Source organism: Orbicella franksi, chromosome 9 (genome assembly GCF_964199315.1).
Source record: "Orbicella franksi chromosome 9, jaOrbFran1.1, whole genome shotgun sequence".
Lineage (NCBI taxonomy): Eukaryota > Metazoa > Cnidaria > Anthozoa > Scleractinia > Merulinidae > Orbicella > Orbicella franksi.
The window spans coordinates 12,633,065-12,650,564 of NC_138153.1; the positions used below are offsets into that span (position 1 = coordinate 12,633,065).

The 17,500-nt window shown below is 39.3% G+C and overlaps 2 protein-coding genes across 2 annotated transcripts in view; both read right to left on the reverse strand.

Annotated features, from left to right (window-relative positions):
• LOC145498069 (uncharacterized) overlaps positions 1-17,500 on the reverse strand; it is a 215,076-nt gene that overhangs the window by 188,290 nt on the left and 9,286 nt on the right. The gene's annotated exons all lie outside the window — the stretch shown is intronic.
• On the reverse strand, positions 1,118-13,000 carry LOC145498059 (uncharacterized). Its single transcript, XM_081477938.1, has 2 exons — positions 11,078-13,000; positions 1,118-1,990 (listed from the first exon to the last, which is right to left on the reverse strand). Exons 1-2 carry the CDS (start codon positions 11,577-11,579, stop codon positions 1,167-1,169), a joined length of 1,326 nt encoding a protein of 441 aa, XP_081334064.1. The 5' UTR covers positions 11,580-13,000; the 3' UTR covers positions 1,118-1,166.

Genomic DNA, 17,500 nt, shown 5'->3' on the forward strand with positions numbered 1-17,500 from the left:
AACGGGAACGTCGCTAAACAAAACGTTTACCAAGAGTAGAACAGTGGCTGTGCATGTGCGTTATAATTCTTGGTGTATTTACTTGCCGTGCTATGCCTGAAATGACCAAATTTTGCGTTGTCCAGAGAACCACGACGGCTAAATTTTTTATTTTTATTTCAAACGTTTCGCCCTGTCCCAGATTCAGTTTCCTAATAGTTTTGACACTAAGAAACAAAGTAAAATGACTTTTAGAGCATCGCAAGATTTGTATTTAAAATATAAAATCATTTTTTAATCGACGTTGTCCTCGACGTCGCGTCCTGGTTTCTTAAACTCCCTATTATCAAGTTAAGATGAGGCAACCTCGCACGGATTGATAAATAAAACCACAAAGGCTTCTCACTATAAAGCTATACAATATAACCTTTCGGTACAAGTCCTTTGAGACCCTGACATTCAACCACATTAATAGTCTGTGTATTTCTTCTTGCATAGTGGGTGGCTCATATTTCAAAGCAACAACATTATTTTCACTCTGACTTAAAAAATACCGTCAGAGCGATTACCAGTTTAGCCCCGGCCCCTACGCAGTTGCTCTTTTGGGATCGTTACGCAAGATTGGAAGAATGCGTGACGAACAAACAGATCGTACGGGTAGGAGGCTATCACCAGTTTTATCACCTGAAACATTGGTGACAAAATTGAAAAAAAGAGTAATCAGGTTTACTAAACTTTTGTCCAGAAACACTCAGTCCAACCGCGGGATAAACGAAAAAGAGCTCACAGATCACCGTGTAAAGACAACACGAGATTCCCAACTAACCAGTCAGTCAGTTCTGAAGATAATTAACGTGTAGTAATTACATTACATCTCGCTTTGTGCATTAAGCTTATTGTAACTTGAAATTTTTGTTATTGTAACTTAAATTCGATTGCTTTCAGCGATAATAGATCACATACTGGGCCTCTTCTTAGGAAGTCAGGTTTGCTGCCGGTTCAGAGAAATTCTATTTCCTACCGCTATTAGCACTCTCGATTTCGCGTTTTCAAAAGTTAATCGACTTTCCTCCAACATTAACGTTAGCAGAACAAATTATGTCTTAGCGAACCTACAGCGCGGAGAAAAAAGGCGAAGACAAAGTTTTATAGCTTAAACCGTAATAAGGCTTACATAAGAGTCGTTTTTATCTCATATGATCATCGTAATGTTTCATGAGACATGTCTCGAGGCTAAATTCCTCCTGACAAATCCAACAGGTGAGGTTTTCAACTTGGCTTAAATTATTTTCAGTCAAAGAAACCAACAAACTAGACTCTTTGCTACCTCGAGTTATCGACGCCTCCTGGTGTTTTCTTAGTTTTAGGTACTGATCTTGCTGCTTGTGTTTTAACGAACTGTCTACTGCATGTTTTTCTTCATGTCGTTTGCAATTTGATGGCTGGCTAAAGCACTTCTTACAATGCTTGCATGAATACGGCTTTACTCCTGTGTGAGTTCGTTCATGTTTCTTGCAATTTCCTAATTGGCTAAAACACTTCTTACAATGCTTGCATGTATACGGCTTTACTCCAGTGTGAGTTCGTTCATGTTTCTTGCAATTTCCTAATTGGCTAAAGCACTTCTTACAATGCTTGCATGAATACGGTTTTACTCCTGTGTGAGTTCGTTCATGTTGCTTGCAATCTGATGACCGATAAAAGCACTTCTTACAATGCCTGCATGAATACGGCTTCACTCCAGTGTGAGTTCGTTCATGTTGCTTGCAAGTTGATGATCGGCTAAAGCACATTTTACAATGCTTGCATGAATACGGCTTTACTCCAGTGTGAGTTCGTTCATGTCTCACACAATCTGATGACCGACTAAAGCACTTCTTACAATGCTGGCATGTATAGGGTTTCTCTCCTGTGTGAGTTCGTTCATGTTCCTTCCAATGTGATGACTGACTAAAGCACTTCTTACAATGTTTGCATGAATACGGCTTCTCTGCTGTGTGAGTTCGTTCATGTTGCTTGTAAGCTGACAACTGGTCAAACAACTGACCACAACGCTTGCACTCGTGTGCCTTTCCTCGGATCTTTGTTGCCATATTTATAAGGGGCATGTTTTGATTGGCTTAAATTCTATGCCGCCCTACCTCCGGCTTTTTTCTTTACTAAGACAGTCGACTTGATTCCCTTTCAAAACACGTTGTCAGGCTTTTCTATCAAGACTGATGTCTCTACCGTATATTCCTAACGAAATGAACAAACTAGTGAGAAAATCTCACACAGTGCAGAGTTCAATGTTTAGCTCAGGCATAGTAGTCACACAGGTCCTCATCCCTGCCCGGCTCGCTCCCACTTCGTATTTACCTTGGTACCCAGGGCTTTTCTCCTTGCAGAATATGAACGGACAGACACCTTGATAAGACATAATCAACAATAACTTACAATTACTGTTTGCAAAGACAGCTTTTAAATTTTCCTCTGGTATTTCCGTTGATTTTCGTTTATTTCAAATTTAGTAATAAGTTGAAGTAGCAAAGGTGACAATTTTACTTTTCAGGCCAACATTGGTATTTTGATACTTTTGTTTTCCTCGAAAAGGTGTGTAATATGACACCCTTATTTTCCAGTAAACACATGGAAGATGTGCTTTTTTGTGTGGCTTACACGAAGTGTTTAGCCACACTATGCCGTGAGCTGATTTATTTATTGATTTGTCTACAAGAATCAGTCACGCGGACTTGTGTCGTACAACGCACTAGTCATTATGGTCTCTAGTTTTCTCTACTTTTAGTTTTAAAGGTAAGTTATTTTAATTCTAGCTCGGTGCTCAAACTGCGAGGCTATTTTAGGAAACACACCTGATTGGCGAATTTAAATGACGTAATAACATTCAAGGTTTAATTTAGTAGTTAATCAAATATCGAAAACGTTGTTCCTGCATGGATTTTCAGAACGCAATTCGTAAGGAAAGAGGACGAAAAATTCTAACTGTCCGGCGCTTTGCAAGGGCTTTCCAAAGAGACCTATTCCGCTTTCATCCATCAGTACTTTTTGAGAAGCGACTTTAGAAGCGGTTAGAACGCAATTCCTGTCAGCAGCCATAGCGCCTAATGTGAATCAGTCATGCAAAGAAATGACAAGACTAATTTTCGAAGTAAACTTAGAATAAGGGACTGGCCAAAAAGTAAGAGGGGTGAAGCGCATAAAATTAAAATTAAACGTCTGGCCAACTGTTCCAGTGGTTCAAGACTTGAATTATTTGTCATAAAATAGGATGACCCACCCCCATGAGAACCTGAAAATTGAACGACCCAGGCCGTACCAGCGGCCAAGAAACTGATCACCCACCTCCTCTCTGCTGCGGCCCAACCCCCACCCCCAAGACCTTTTGATCAGTCCCTGAACACATAGAAGACAATTATTCTGCACAGCGCTTTGAAAATACTTTCCAAAGAGACCTCTCTCGATTCAAACGATGCGGCAGTTTCGGAGAGACAGCTTTTATCGCCGTGGACCTGCAAACCTTGGGAAAAAAAAACACAGAACTTTGAAAATAAATATTCAAAAATTTGCACCGGGATTTTTCGGAGCGAAAGTTCTAAGAAATAAGAAACAAATATTTTAGCTGTCCTGCGCTTTGAAATTTCTTTAGAAAGAGATGCTTTTCGCTTCAATCAGTTAAGTACTTTCTTTCGAGTAGGTTTGAAATACGAGTCTTGGCGATCATGGCGCTTTGTTTTAAAAATCATTCATGCATGGAATGACACGACTTCTATTTTAACTTCGGAGAAGCACCTTTATGATAGTTTTTCTGTCCAGCGCTTTAAAAATGATTTCCATTCCTAACAGTGCGGTAGTTTAAAAAAAAAAAAAAAAAACTAACTCATCTTTCTCTCTTAACCCGCTAGATTTTCAATTTCCGATTTTGGTAGACGCGACCAGTTGGGCAAAACTGCGCGATCATGTGACCGCGACTAAAAATAACTTTGACAGCGTGACGCGAAGCTTAAATTAAAATACATTGAAAAAGATTATCATGGGACAAGGGCATGTGTTCTCTCAGGATCATAATCTCTGTCGAAAGCTAGTCATCTGTTCTTTTTGACGCTAAACTCGTGAATCACAGCTTCTTCAGCGCAGTTGTAGGTCTTACAGTGTGACTTGTGTTCGAATGCTCTTGTAAATACGCCTTTCAACGAGACTAACCTAAGTCTAGACTAAGAAATAGATGAATCAAGCATCTCCATAAATGACTGATAATTACATTTATAACACCACCGATTCAAAGACACTGTGCTTAAAAGTTGAGAACCAAAGGCTTGATATCAAAAGAAAACGTTTTTGATGTGGGTTGCATGGTGGTCTCATGGTAAGTGAGCTGGACTATGGATCAAGCAGTCTGGGTTCTAGCCCGGGCTGAAATCATTGTGTTATGTGTTTGGGCAAAACAGTTTCCTGTCAGTCTCAGAGTGCCTTTCTTTATCCAAGTGCAAAAGTGGGTACAAGAAATTACCAGGGCTAGGTCACCCAATGTTTAGGCTTATGACTGATCAACTGGTCATAGTACGACAATAGGCTGATTTAGCAAGAGAACGGGAACGTCACTTGACGACGGCGCGCACAGTACAAATACCCAAATATGGTCAAATTAGAACAGAATCCAGGTTATTCCGCGCGCCCTGCAGTCGTCATCTGACCATATTTGGGTATTTGTACTGCGCGCGCCGTCGTCAAGTGACGTTCCCGTTCTCTTGCTAAATCAGCCTAATAACAGCTCAGGACTGTAGAACTCAAAAGAAGTGATAATGAACTTAATTTCGTAAATGGCTCATAAAAGGTGAAGTCTGTATGTGAGCCAAGTGGCCCATCAGGCTGATGCTTATTCCAGTTTCTGTAGCATGAAGCGACTAAGAGTATTTCTACTCCCCTCTGGATGGAATGCTAGTCCATTGCCGGGCTACCCCAGCATAAAGGTCACCGGTACCCATTTATAGAAACACGGTAAAACCAACAAGCGGCATGGAGAGACAAAGATGGGGAAAATTAAAATTAACAATTAATTGCATGTGGGTTAACTTGAAAAAGAGTGGTCCAACTCTTTTCAAGTTTATCTAAGTCAAATTGCATGAAACAGTGTCCCAGGTAAGTGAGGGGTCTCGAGTAAACCAAACAAGGCCACCTACATGACCTAACAAATTTATAAAAATTTATAATGATTACTGACCCGTTGGAATTCCATATGGACACCATATTGACCATTTTTAACAAACAAACAAAAAAGATTGTAACAACAACATTCATCTTCACTGCACATCATTCCTACAATGTGACCAGTTACTTAAATAGCTTTATGACACTGTATCCTGTAGATAACCCTTATCCACTCACAGTTGTTTTTGTCATAACAAACTACTAAAATAAGCAACAAGAATTGTTTTGCTTACAACTATTGTTTAAACACTAACTGTGTAGTGACACATGCTAAATATACTAGTTTTCAAATAAAAAAGGCTTGACCATAATTTGATCTCTTATAAAGCAGGAAACTGGCTGTGAGAGAGCAGCTGGGAAAGAAGTGTTAAGTAAAACACAATCCACAGAGGAGCAGTTTCTCCAGCTTCTCTAGTGCTCTCTTCAATTCCTTGAAGGCTTTAAAACAGAAAAAAGCACGATCAAGGCCTTTTTTTTTTTCTTTTCCTTGATAAAAGCTTTACACCTTCTTCAAAAATGGGCTGCAAACATTCTTACTCTTAGGTCTCTTAGATCGTACACAACTGCATTAATACAGTATTTTGGTTCAAAAATTCTTCAATACAAAGACACAGCACCTAAGGTGTCCCCTTGTTAACTGTTTAGTAGAGATGTGCTTTGTTTCTTTTGACTTGTGAAAACAAAACAAGTTCTGTAACTGCACATGCCAAAAATGGCTGATGATGGCATAAGCATTTGTCATCATTTGTAAGCTGCATACATAATTTGTACTCTCACACAGCACACTGTTTAAACTAATGGGAGCACTGTTACATTTTTATTTCAGTCACTGTAAAATGAACACTGCAGACTGGGGATAGGACAAAGACTGAGGGTAAAATGCCGACTGTAGACCAGGGGTAAAATGCTGACTGCAAACCCCAGACTATTAAACTATATGGTATTACGGTCAGTGTAAAACACAGACTACAGACTACAGACTGCGGAACACAGACTGCAGAACAAGGGTAAAATGCAGACTGAGAGTGAAATGCATACTGTAAACCAGGGGTAAAAAGCAGACTTTATCATTGTGAGTTAACCATAAAAAGGCTAACCAGAGGGTTATTGAGTCTAACTGAAGTGATATTCAGGCTAACCAGAGTGCAGACTTTCACTGCAATTAGCCTGAATAACCCTGTTACAGTTAGCACTCAATCATGGAAATAATACTATATATACTTAAAATGTCTGTAGTCTGTAGTGTGCATTTTACCCCTGGCTGCAGTCTGCATTTTGCCCTCAGTTTGCATTTCACTCCCTGGTCTGCAGTCTGAAATCTGCACTCCATGTTTTACACTGACCATATGGCTTTACCTTTTCAATTATCACAAGCTTACCAGTAAATTACCATTAACATGGGAGACATGGTGGCCTCATGGTTAGTGCGCTCATTCCCGGAGTGAGCTGTCCGGGTTCAAGCCCTGGCCAGGGACACCGTGTTGTGTTCTTGAGCAAGACACTTAACCCTCACAGTGCCTCTCTCCACCCAGGAGTATAAATGGGTACCAGCAAATTATTGGGGAAGCCTAACAAATTGCGGGGACCGACCTGCGATGGACTAGCATCCCATCCAGGGGGAGTGGAAATACTCCTAGCTGCTTCATGCTACAGAAACCGAAATAAGCTCCTTCCACTACAAGCCATTCGGCTCCAAGGCTTCACTTCCTTACCATTAACATACTAGCCTAAGCATTATTCAGGCTAACCTGAGTAATATTTAACCAAACTAAAGCACTAATCAAGCTACCAGGAATGCAGACTTTCACTTTGATTACTCTGATTAACACCTGGGTTAGCCTGTTTATGGTTAGTACTTGATAATGGAAATAACAAGAGATATGTCTGCAGTCTGCAGTCTGCATTTTACCCCTGGTCTGCAGTCTGCAGTCCGCAGTCTTTTCATTACATTAAATGGTTTATATTTTATCATATATGGCATAAAATCAATAGTGACTATAACAGTTCAAAACATTTGATCAATGTCTTTGATAGCTTTTTCAAAAGACAATCGCATTGCTCTAATTTATTGTAACTGCAAGTTTTATTCCCTTAAATCATGGGGAAAAAACGAGGACAGAAAATACAGAGACTTTGGGTCCACCTTCCAGCACGAACTACCGTCCATGGTATATTCTGTATTATACAACATAGGCACTATCTTTTGCGGTATTCAGTGAGGTGGAAAGAGGTGAGGCTGTGTTCTATAGCTTAGCTGGACATGAAAAAGGCATTCTTATAGACTCTCTTACCTTTATAAACCAGCGACGAGGTCTTCGACTGTATAGATCACTGTCACACCGCCATCATGGTGATTACACTAGACCCCAGTCTCTCGATCACTCTGGGAATGATCACAGTTTGGCAGCATTTCAAGGAGGGAACAGGACTGGGTTAAATACGTTGCAGCGACATCTACCCCAATTTCAGTGACAGTTAGCCACTTCAAGGCGCTCAGCTAGTTGGGGCGCAGCGCGGAAAAACAGCGGAGGGAAAAAAAGAGAGAGAGAGTCTTGGTGCGAGGAGCAAAAGAGTCATTCGCGCTAAACGCCTGGAAAATTGACCGTGCGCTAGGCCGATGCCTCATGACAATCAGAGTATTAAATGTTGCTGATTGAAGTGCAGAATGTGTGCCTTGCTTTTTGTTGTTGAATTTTTTTCTAACTTCCAAAGTTTATTATCAACATGAATAAGGAGATCAAGATACATTCACGCGCGGACTTCTATGATACTTCCTCGGGTTTTGGCTTCTGATCCAAAACCATACCGGGGCCATTACATTGTGCAATGTGGTGCCTGTGAAACCTGATTTCTAGGTTTAAGGGATTAACCTTCCATAACATTAGATGAATCGTAATGAGGACACTATATTGTAATGTTTGTAATGTGAACAAATTTCATTGTTGGTCTCTTGGTTGGTTACCATTCATAAACAAAGCCTGGGACCACTATGGGGGAGGGGCTGGGGGAGGGCTCTTTAGTCACACAACTTTTCCACGGTAAAAAAATATGAAGTAATATAAAGCAAAACATAGATATAATACAACCTATTATCAAAAAATATCATGCAGCTCGTCTTTATTAGAGGATTATATGACTGGCAGGAAAACGCCGTAGTCAGACGAGACGAAATATTGAGAGCCAATTGCAAATAATCACCTTTGATTTTTGTCTTCGGTTTGGATTAGAACAGCAGTAGTTTCCCACTTACATAATTTTTCAGAATCCTTGTAGAGAGGGCAAGAATGTGAGCTGATACTGCCAAACCAGCTGGAGGAGATTTGGAAGGATGTAAGCTTCAAATTATTTAATGAAGTGATTTTACTAAAAACTCTCTAGCGGAGCCAAGGTGAACGTAGACAACAAGGCCAATTGAAATGGACGCTCCGTCGACCCTACTACGTTTTAGAACTGACGATGCGTTGTCGAAAGCTCGTCAAACGCTTCGTATCCACTCCACCGTTTCCGCAGCGTTTTCGTAATCCGCATCAAAACGCTCGAAAACGCTGATACCCAATACAACCATCACTTTCGAATCCGCATACATATGAATGACTACAGCGATTAAAAACGCATTATAGCGTGCACAGGGCCTGGAACTCGAGAACAAACATATCCTGCGAAAACTGGAAACTATTACCAGCGAATACGCTCTCAATCCATTGAAACGTTTTGACCACCAAAAATGTGAATGTTGAAGGATATACGGTATAGCCTAAAGGGCTACAAAAATTAGACAACTAGAATACTTGTGCTGGCGACCAACAGTCTAAAATCTTCGAAGCCAGCCGGCCCCAAAGTCGTGCCATCTGCAGCATGTATCATTGCAAGTTGATTGCTCCGTTTTTATGTGATTTTGCCGCGCGGAAAAGAAAGCTGCGCATTGACCTCTATAGATATATTCCATTAACGAGGTGTTTCGGCTCGAGTGACAGCCTTCTCTCGACCGAGCATGTTTGGGGTAAACAAGAGAAAAACATCAAAGAATAATTTTTAATTCACGCACTAACAATATCAACCACTAACATGGTACTTATTGCTTTAGCCATAACAAATATCTCATCAACAAAACGAACTGATAAATATAATGTAGTAGTCACAAAGAATGTGTTAGCATCGCCTGTTCAAAGATCGACCACTTAAAAATTCCAAGGATTACAGCGCTTTTCATCTTCAGTGAAAGCCAACTGATCTAGTTACATCCAGGAATAAACCAAACTGCCATCACATGCAAATGAAACATAAAAAACTTCTAATGTAGAAACATACTAAATAACGCAACTTTAGGGACAAAGTTTTCATTCGATATTTTGGCTCCTAAATAACTCATCCACGATGCAACATAATGTACTTTTCAATTCAATTGACAAGTAAATAAAGTTAATTAAAGTGAGTAAGTTACCCCTTTACCCCTCTAAATTTCAAAACTCAGCAGACACTGGTAGGGAGTTAAAGAAACTACAGACGGCGACGGCGACGGCAACGGGAACGTCGCTAAACAAAACGTTTACCAAGAGTAGAACAGTGGCTGTGCATGTGCGTTATAATTCTTGGTGTATTTACTTGCCGTGCTATGCCTGAAATGACCAAATTTTGCGTTGTCCAGAGAACCACGACGGCTAAATTTTTTATTTTTATTTCAAACGTTTCGCCCTGTCCCAGATTCAGTTTCCTAATAGTTTTGACACTAAGAAACAAAGTAAAATGACTTTTAGAGTATCGCAAGATTTGTATTTAAAATATAAAATCATTTTTCATTCGACGTTGTCCTCGACGTCGCGTCCTGGTTTCTTAAACTCCCTACTATCAAGTTAAGACGAGACAATCCCGCACGGATTGATAAATAAAACCACAAAGGCTTCTCACTATAAAGCTATACAATATAACCTTTCGGTACAAGTCCTTTGAGACCCTGACATTCAACCACATTAATAGTCTGTGTATTTCTTCTTGCATAGTGGGTGGCTCATATTTCAAAGCAACAACATTATTTTCACTCTGACTTAAAAAATACCGTCAGAGCGATTACCAGTTTAGCCCCGGCCCCTACGCAGTTGCTCTTTTGGGATCGTTACGCAAGATTGGAAGAATGCGTGACGAACAAACACATCGTACGGGTAGGAGGCTATCACCAGTTTTATCACCTGAAACATTGGTGACAAAATTGAAAAAAAGAGTAATCAGGTTTACTAAACTTTTGTCCAGAAACACTCAGTCCAACCGCGGGATAAACGAAAAAGAGCTCACAGATCACCGTGTAAAGACAACACGAGATTCCCAACTAACCAGTCAGTCAGTTCTGAAGATAATTAACGTGTAGTAATTACATTACATCTCGCTTTGTGCATTAAGCTTATTGTAACTTGAAATTTTGTTATTGTAACTTAAATTCGATTGCTTTCAGCGATAATAGATCACATACTGGGTCTCTTCTCAGGAAGTCAGGTTTGCTGCAGGTTCAGAGAAATTCTATTTCCTACCGCTATTAGCACTCTCGATTTCGCGTTTTCAAAAGTTAATCGACTTTCCTCCAACACTAACGTTAGCAGAACAAATTATGTCCTACCGAACCTGCAGCGCGGTGAAAAAAGGCGAAGACAGCTTAAACATTAATAAGGCTTATATAAGTGTCGCTTTTATCTCATATGATCATCGTAATGTTTCATGAGACATGTCTCGAGGCTAAATTCTTCCTGACAAATCCAACAGGTGAGGCTTTCAACAGTCAAAGAAACCAACGCACTAGAGTCTTTGCTACCTCGAGTTGTTGACGGCTCCTGGTGTTTTCTTAGTTTTAGGTACTGATCTTGCTGCTTGTGTTTTAACGAACTGTCTACTGCATGTTTTTCTTCATGTCGTTTGCAATTTGATGACAGGCTAAAGCACTTCTTACAATGCTGGCATGTATACGGTTTCTCTCCTGTGTGAGTTCGTTCATGTTTCTTGCAATCTGATGACCGATAAAAGCACTTCTTACAATGCTTGCATGAATACGGCTTCACTCCAGTGTGAGTTCGTTCATGTTCCTTGCAATTTCCTAAATGGCTAAAGCTCTTCTTACAATGCTTGCATGAATACGGCTTCACTCCAGTGTGAGTTCGTTCATGTCTCACACAATGTGATGACCGACTAAAGCACTTCTTACAATGCTGGCATGTATACGGTTTCTCTCCTGTGTGAGTTCGTTCATGTTCCTTCCACTGTGATGACTGACTAAAGCACTTCTTACAATGCTTGCATGAATACGGCTTCTCTCCTGTGTGATTTCGTTCATGTTGCTTGTAAACTGACAACTGGTCAAACAACTGATCACAACGCTTGCATTCGTGTGCCTTTCCTCGGATCCTTGTTACCATATTTATTAGAGCAGGTTTTGATTGGCTTAAATTCTATGCCGCCCTACGTCCAGCTTTTTTCCTTGCTAAGACAGTCGACTGGATTCCCTTTCAAAACACGTTGTCAGCTTTTCTATCAAGACTGATGTCTCTACCGTATATTCCTAACGAAATGAACAAACTAGTGAGAAAATCTCAGACAGTGCAGAGTTCAATGTTTAGCTCAGGCATAGTTGTCACACAGGTACTCATCCCTGCCCGGCTCACTCCCACTTCGTATTTACCTTGGTACCCAGGGCTTTTCCCCTTGCAGAATATGAACGGACAGACACCTTGATCAGACATAATCAACAATAACTTTAAATTACTGTTTGCAAAGACAGCTTTTAAATTTTCCTCTGGTATTTGCGTTGATTTTCGTTTATTTGAAATTTAGTAATACGTTGAAGTAGCAAACGTGACAATTTCACTTTTCAGGCCAACATTTGTATTTTGATACTTTTGTTTTCCTCGAAAAGGTATGTAACATGAAACCCTGATTACTCGGGCTTTCCGAAGGAAACGCCCGAGGTATAAATTCGACTCCATTTTTTTTTTTTGCGTTTAGTCACAAAACGCAGTTCAACTACAGCGCATTCGTGAAGTGTACGCGCATGCGTACAATGAATCGTAGAGAGCATGGTTTCAAGCAACGGCCGCCTTTGTGGAAAATTCCTCGCTTGATGAAAGCGAAAGAAATTCGATGGCAATGTACATACAAAGTCACACACCGTTCGCGGTAGACCCACACTAAAACTTGTGGAGCGTTTTGGCAACGGGTCGGTCCGCGAACTTTACGAGAGATCAATTTACGAGCGATCTTTTACGAGTGAACCTTCTATCGAGAAATATCAAGCGAAACCAGCTATATTAAACGAGCTATCTCATATTATGTTTGCATATAAACACAACCGTGTATTTAGACGTGATCGAGAACCCAGTAGAATACCAGAAGCTACTCTGAAACGTCTCAGAAGAAAGGGCAGGAGACTGAAGGAATTTGTTTATGAGCGTATTCGTCTAAGCATACCGAAGTCCTCTTCGCTACGTCGTTATGTGAAGGTTAGAAGAGTTACAAAGAATGTTTGTAAGCTTCATACGAAGAGGGTAAGATTAAATAAAGTTGCACAACATGAGAAGAAGTATTTGTTGAATTGTTCTGTGAGGGTATATCAAAGGATAATTAAATTGAAGTATAGAGCAAGTCAGTATTTATCAATGTTTTCTTGTAATAGACCCATGTGTCTTTATAAGAGTCAGACACACGTATCAAACTATTGCAAATTTCAACCGAGTTCAGATATAGAGAAAACAATGGTCCTACTCCAATTGACCCTAGCAAAACAATAACGGCACCATATAGCCAAGCTAATGAGTTGGTATTTGGACAAAGTTCAGGACAACAATGTGTTGCAATGAGTTTATGCTCTTTAAATTAACAATAACAAACAAGGAATCAATTCTACTAATGATCTGGTGTCAATAATGAATATTGGAAATCAGTTGTATTCAAGTTTGTCTCAGTTAACCAGACAATCATTTTTAATGCAGACCGAATTACCCACACTTTTGAATGTGTTCGAGAATGACTATGAACTTCAATACAGTGAAACCTACACTGGTACTATTCATCAAGAAGCTACAATAGAAGGATATCAGTACTGTACCTCCTTAGATAGAGCCTTTCAATCACTTATATCCGAAAATTTCTACAATTTTGTCTTGACAATAGGCTGTACTGCAGTGGCTATCTATTGTAATGGCAATATGGGCTTGAAAATATTTGTTTCTCATACAAGGGATATTTATGGTAGAAGCCATCCTCAAGGTATATGTGTGCTGCTTGAAGTATCATCACTGAATAGCTTAGTACATTATTTTCAGAGTATACATAACAATGATATACTTGAGTTGAAAGGGGTTAAAATTGATAAAGTTCAAAATAATACCCCTTTTAAGAGTAATGCCTGTGAAACCAGAAAGTTCAATGTGAGTTTTGCTTGGTCTATCGGCTACCATTGAAGTTTTAAATGACACGCAAGATTCACTGGCATTAAAGATGAACGATGAACTTCTTAAAGAACTGATAAACGAAGATGTTCTTCATTTTGACGAGAATGCTCTAGCCGAGAAATTACTCTTCATTGACAACTTTGCAGTCGAATATGATGACAATTTCACAGTTCTATCTGTCATCCTACAAAAGAACAAGATCGAATGAATAGACAAATCACCGCCAACATGAACATTTCCCTTGGCGACAATGATAATATCTACCAGTATAGGTGTACTTTTGTTTTACGTGGGTTACATTCTGTAACTGCAAAAATGTTAATCAAAATATAAACAAGAACAGATCATCCAAGAAACTGAACAAAGAACATTGAAACTCATGTTATAACTTGTGAATTGTTCCTCCGTTAGACTTATTTGTCGTTGTTTCCGGTCAATACACAGGAAAACAACACAGCATTGATACCAAATATTGAGACATTTCCATCGTTTTGTTACAGTTTTGTTATACATAAGTCCCAAAATTTATGCTCTGCCAAGGGCAGTCCCTCTAGCTATATAATGTTGCAGTGGTTTCAGGGATTTTTCTATTAAAAGCAATAATTATGAACTATTGAACAGTACTATTGCTTTAATCTACTGATTTCTGACTACTCCCCTTGGGTCAACATTTAGCAACAAACTGACTCAACACCAATAATAGATAAAAAATTGCCCTCTCCTTGCAATTTAAGGCAAATACATTACCTACTCAGGGTTTGTAAAAGCCTTGAAAGTCCTTGAAGATGCTTGAATTTAAAAATAAAAAATTCAAGGCCTTGAAAGTACTTCAATTTGAGGACTAGGGCTTGATTTTAGCAATACTTTTCCTTAAGCAATTATCAAGTTGAAAATTATAGTACTTTCATGGAAAAGCTGAGAAATAATATTAAATAATTATAAAATTGCTTATGCAAACCATTCCAAAAGCGGTCCTTCAATTATCTAAAACTTGGCCTTCAAAGTAATTGAAAAGTCCTTGAATTTCAACCTTTGGCATTTGTAGGAACCTACTCCTGTAGGGTAATATATTATTTTGATTGTTTTCTAGTACCATAACAACATTCAACAACATTCATTACACTCAGCATCCATGACTAGCAATAACGAAATTGCGTGACAACAGTGACAATCGCAATATGGCAGTCCCCCAAAGATAACTCCAGATGCGCGATATTGGAAGCCCGAGTCCACACAGCCATGCGTCTTGTTTTCTCGAAAACACATGAAAGATGTGCTTTTTTGTGTGGCTTACACGAAGTGTTTAGCCACACTATGCCATGAGCTGATTTATTTATTGATTTGTCTACAAGAATCATTCACGCGATCTTGTGTTGTACAACGCACTAGCCATTATGGTCTCTAGTTTTCCCTACTTTTAGTTTCAAAGGTAAGTCGTTTTAATTTTAGCTCGGTGCTCGAACTGCGAGGCTATCTTAGGAAACACACCTGATTGGCGAATTTAAATGATGTAATAACATTCAAGGTTTAATTTAGTAGTTAATAAATATGAAAAACCTTGTTCCTGCATGGATTTTCAGAGCGCAATTCGCAAGGAAAGAGGACGAAAAATTCTAACTGTCCAGCGCTTTGAAAGAGCTTTCCGGCCAAAGAGACCTATTTCGCTTTCATCCATCAGTACTTTTTGAGAAGCGACTTTAAAAGCGGTTAGAATGCAATTACTGTCAGCAGCCATTGCGCCTAATGTGAATCAGTCATGCAGAGAAATGACAAGACTAATTTTGGAAGTAAACTTAGGATAAGGGACTGGCCAAAAAGTAAGAGAGGTGAAGCGCACAAAATTAAAACTAAACGTCTGGTCAACTGTTCCAGTGGTTCAAGACTTGAATTATTTGTCATAAAATAGGATGACCCACCACCATGAGAACCTGAAAATTGAACGACCCAAGCCGTACCAGCGGCTAAAAAACTGATGACCAACCCCCTCTCTGCTGCGGCCCAACCCCCACCCCCAAGACTTTCTGATCAGTCCCTGAACACATAGAAGACAATTATTCTGTCCAGCGCTTTGAAAATACCTTCCAAAGAGAGCTCTCTCGATTCAAACGATGCGGCAGTTCCGGAGAAGCAGCTTTTATCGCCGTGGACCTGCAAACCTTGGATAATATTACACTTTGAAAATAAATATTCAAACATTTGCATCGGGATTTTTCGGAGCGAAAGTTCTAAAAAATAAGAAACAAATATTTTAGCTGTCCTGCGTTTTGAAATGTCTTTAGAAAGAGATGCTTTTCGCTTCAATCAGTTGAGTACTTTCTTTCGAGTAGGTTTGAAATACGAGTCTTGGCGATCATGGCGCTTTGTGTTTTAAAACTCACTCTCGCATGGGAATGACACGACTTCTATTTTAACTTTGGAGAAGCACCTTCAAGATATTTTTCTGTCCAGCGCTTTAAAAATGATTTCCAATGCTAACAGTGCGGTAGTTTAAAACTTACTCATCTTTTTCTCTTAACCCGCTAGATTTTCAATTTCGGATTTTGGTGGACGCGACCCGTTGGGCAAAACTGCGCGATCGTCAGAACATTGTAAAGTTTCTAGAGAATTTGAATATACCTCAATTAACCGAAGAACAAATGTTAACCTGCGAAGGCAAAATTTCAGCTGAGGAATGTTACAATATCCTCGAAAGTTTTCAAACCAACAAAACTCCCGGGAATGACGGAATTCCTATAGAATTCTACAAATTGTTCTGGCCTTTAATAAGCGATCCTTTTCTTAAATGCGTGAACGAAAGCTTTGAAAAAGGTGAAATGTCTTGTTCTCAAAAACAAGCGGTAATTACTCTAATAGAAAAAAAGGAAAAGATCGTTCTTATATTGAGAACTGGCGTCCAATCTCTCTCGTAAACGTTGACACAAAAGTTATGTCTAAGGTGATCGCCACAAGAATTAAAAATGTTCTTCCAAACATTATACACCATAACCAAACTGGATACGTGAAAGACCGATATATCGGCGAAACAATTAGATCAGTTTTTGATATTATGGATTTCACTGCAAAAGAAAGTATTCCGGGACTAATGATATTTATTGATTTTGAAAAGGCATTTGATAGCGTAGAATGGGATTTTCTTCTCTATTGTTTGAAATCCTTCAATTTTGGCCCTAATTTCGTCCATTGGGTTAAAACGTTCTACAGAAACATACAAAGCTGTGTGATAAACAACGGACTTTCATCTGAATACTTTGAGCTTGAACGTGGGGTACGACAGGGGGACCCGCTCTCTCCTTACCTCTTTGTAGTTACTATAGAAACATTAGCAATTGCGATTCGACAAAATAAAGATATAAAAGGTATCTCTATTGGGAGTGAGGAGACAAAAATTCTTCAATACGCAGATGATACGACAGCAATACTTGCCGACACAAGCTTTGCTACTGCTCTTTTTAGGCTATTAGATGATTTCAAGATTGTCTCTGGCTTACAGATTAATTGTTTCAAAACGGAAGCTATGTGGATAGGTTCTTAGAGGAACTGCAAAGCACAGCCTTTTGGGATTAAATGGCCTAACGAACCGATAAAGGCTCTAGGAATTTATTACACGTATGATCAAAAATTGCTTATTGAAAAGAATTTCATAGAAAGATTAGACAGTATTAAAAACCTGACTAGAATTTGGTCCTCAAGAGGTCTTTCTATTTATGGCAAAATTACACTTATCAAATCTCTATTAATCCCGAAATTTGTTTATGTGTCATCTTTAATATCTACCCCACAAGAATTTGTAAGTCAGTTAAACCAGTTATTATTTCAATTCTTATGGAATGGTCCTGATAAAGTCACACGTAGATCGGCGATAAATGAACACTCCAACGGAGGATTAAAGA